Genomic DNA, 2,252 nt, shown 5'->3' with positions numbered 1-2,252 from the left:
TCTGTGCTTCTTTTGCCTAGGCGCCTGTCCTCTCTCTTGCCTCGCTTGCACGCTTGTTAACTCTGCGCGTCGGTCGGTCGTTTCTAAACTTTCCTCCTCTCACCCAACCATCCCAAGATCCGGCACGGCGGCTCATCTGCTGGGCCATTGGACGGCGGTGTCATCAGCCGGGAGCTCTGGCATAGCCCAAGCCTCTAGCCTTCGGTCGAACGACGCTATAGACGGGAAGATCCCGGAAAGAAGTCGGTTACGGGGGCACACGCGTCATTTGTCGGGCCCGGTAGCACACGCAGAGAGCCTTTGCTCTTGCCTACCATAGTTGTAGCTGGTTTCCAGCTCTCGGACTCGCTTGTGGTGTGGAGCATACAGTAATATCTCGAAGCGACGGAGCTGGCTTCTGTCCCTCGTCTTATGGTCATACTGCTGCATCGAGCTCTTTGAACCAAGCCTGTTCGCCCTTGCCACCTGTTCAAGTGCTCGTGCCACATAACCTCGAGATGGTGTCAGAAATGGAGGAGCTTGTCGAGCAGGCGTTGGCCGTGGCTGGTGGCGCACTCGCTCGGCTCGCACCATCGTCTGACTTCTGGTACTCAACGACATTCTGGACTTGGGTCTTCTGGGTTCTCTGGTCAGTTGACACCGGTGTCGCCGATGGCAGCACTCATTGCTGACAATTTGGTTGCAGGGTTCACCGATATCTCCGGCTTCTCGTCCACTGTGTGAGCCATTGGACCTACAAGTCCAAGCCCATACCGGCGAAGCCCACGTTCACGCACGAGGATGTTACAGTGGTCATCCCCACGATTCATCACGCTTTCGAGGAGCTGCGACCTGCTCTTCAGAGCATCCTCGTCTGCAAGCCCGCTGAGTTGATCCTCGTCACCACCTACGACAAGCGCAAGGCATTGGCTCGCCTCGCCGAATCGCTCGCGTACCCGAACGTCCGCGTCATGCACACGCCGATTGCCAACAAGAGGCTTCAGGTGTGCGAGGCGCTTCCGACAGTCAAGACGCCCATCACCATCATGGCCGATGATGACGTTACCTGGCCCTCGACCATGCTGCCGTGGATCTTGGCCCCGTTTGAGGATCCCAAGATTGGAGGCGTCGGGACGTGCCAGCGTGTCAGGCGCGAGTGGACGGCAGACTGGGTGACGCAGATCTGGAACTGGCTCGGCGCCGCGTATATCGAGCGACGCAATTTTGAGATCTCGGCTACGCACAACATGGACGGCGGGACGTCGTGCATGTCTGGACGCACCGGGGCGTACCGGTCCGAGATTCTCTCGAGCCACGACTTCCTGCAAGGGTTTAAGAACGAGAAGTGGCGCAAGTGGATTCTCAACGCCGACGACGACAACTTTGTCACGCGATGGCTCGTCAGCCACCAGTGGAAGACGTGGATCCAGTACAATCGGGAGTGCGAGCTGGAGACGACTCTCGAAAATGGTCACAAGTTCCTGTACCAGTGCTCGCGTTGGGCGCGCAGCAACTGGCGGAGCAACTGGACCAGTCTCGTTCGCGAGAGGCACGTTTGGACGTAGGAAACCCCGAATTCCCCCCTTTTCAATTGACGGGCGTCGCGAACTAACTGGTTTGTACTTGCAGGCAGCAGCCGTGGTGCACCTACGCTCTGCACATTGCGACGTTCACGTCACTGGCGTTTGCCATCGACCCCCTGCTCCTCGCGTCATGCTGGTGGGCCACTGGCGACTGGGACATTGAGCACCGTCGATACGCCTTCTGGGCGCAGTTCGCTTTCATGTTCGGCTTCACGAAGGTGGTCAAGTTGATGGGGCTGTTCCTGCGCAACCCTGGCGACATCGTTTTCCTGCCGGTGTCCATCATTTTCGGCTACTTCCACGGTCTCATCAAAATCTATGCGCTCGTCACTCTCAACATGGTAAGTCCGATGCGCCCTTTACTACTGCTGCGTGCGACGGCTGTGGGTTGCTGACTAGTAGGTGCAGACATCGTGGGGCAGCCGCGCCGACGGCGATACCAACGACGAGCAGCGACTCGCGCCCGCGCCGGAGCCGTCCGTCGTGCTCAAGACCCCGCCAGGAAAGGCCTCGCTTATTCGGTACAACAATGTCCGCCAGAAGGGACGGCTGGCATATACCCAGATCAGCAACGGAGCCGCGTGGGAAAAGTCGGACTACGCCGCCTACGACTCGAGCACATCGTACGTGCCGGCGCAACACTCGCTGGCCATCCTGATGGACGCGCCACGCAAGATTGAGGTTCTATGA

The 2,252-nt window shown here is 58.8% G+C and overlaps 1 protein-coding gene across 1 annotated transcript; it reads left to right on the top strand.

Annotated features, from left to right (window-relative positions):
* Positions 1–497: 497 nt before the first annotated feature.
* Positions 498–2,252, top strand: PLICBS_004390 (type 2 glycosyltransferase; the record flags this gene model as incomplete). Its single annotated transcript, XM_018326876.2, has 4 exons — positions 498–628; positions 686–1,540; positions 1,609–1,903; positions 1,971–2,252. 4 exons carry the CDS (start codon positions 498–500, stop codon positions 2,250–2,252), a joined length of 1,563 nt encoding a protein of 520 aa, XP_018174338.2.

Source organism: Purpureocillium lilacinum (assembly GCF_023168085.1).
Source record: "Purpureocillium lilacinum CBS 284.36 DNA, scaffold_3, whole genome shotgun sequence".
NCBI classification, from domain to species: Eukaryota; Fungi; Ascomycota; class Sordariomycetes; order Hypocreales; family Ophiocordycipitaceae; genus Purpureocillium; species Purpureocillium lilacinum.
The sequence above is the reverse complement of the archived record's forward strand: the minus strand, read 5'-3'. Positions and strand labels throughout refer to the sequence as shown.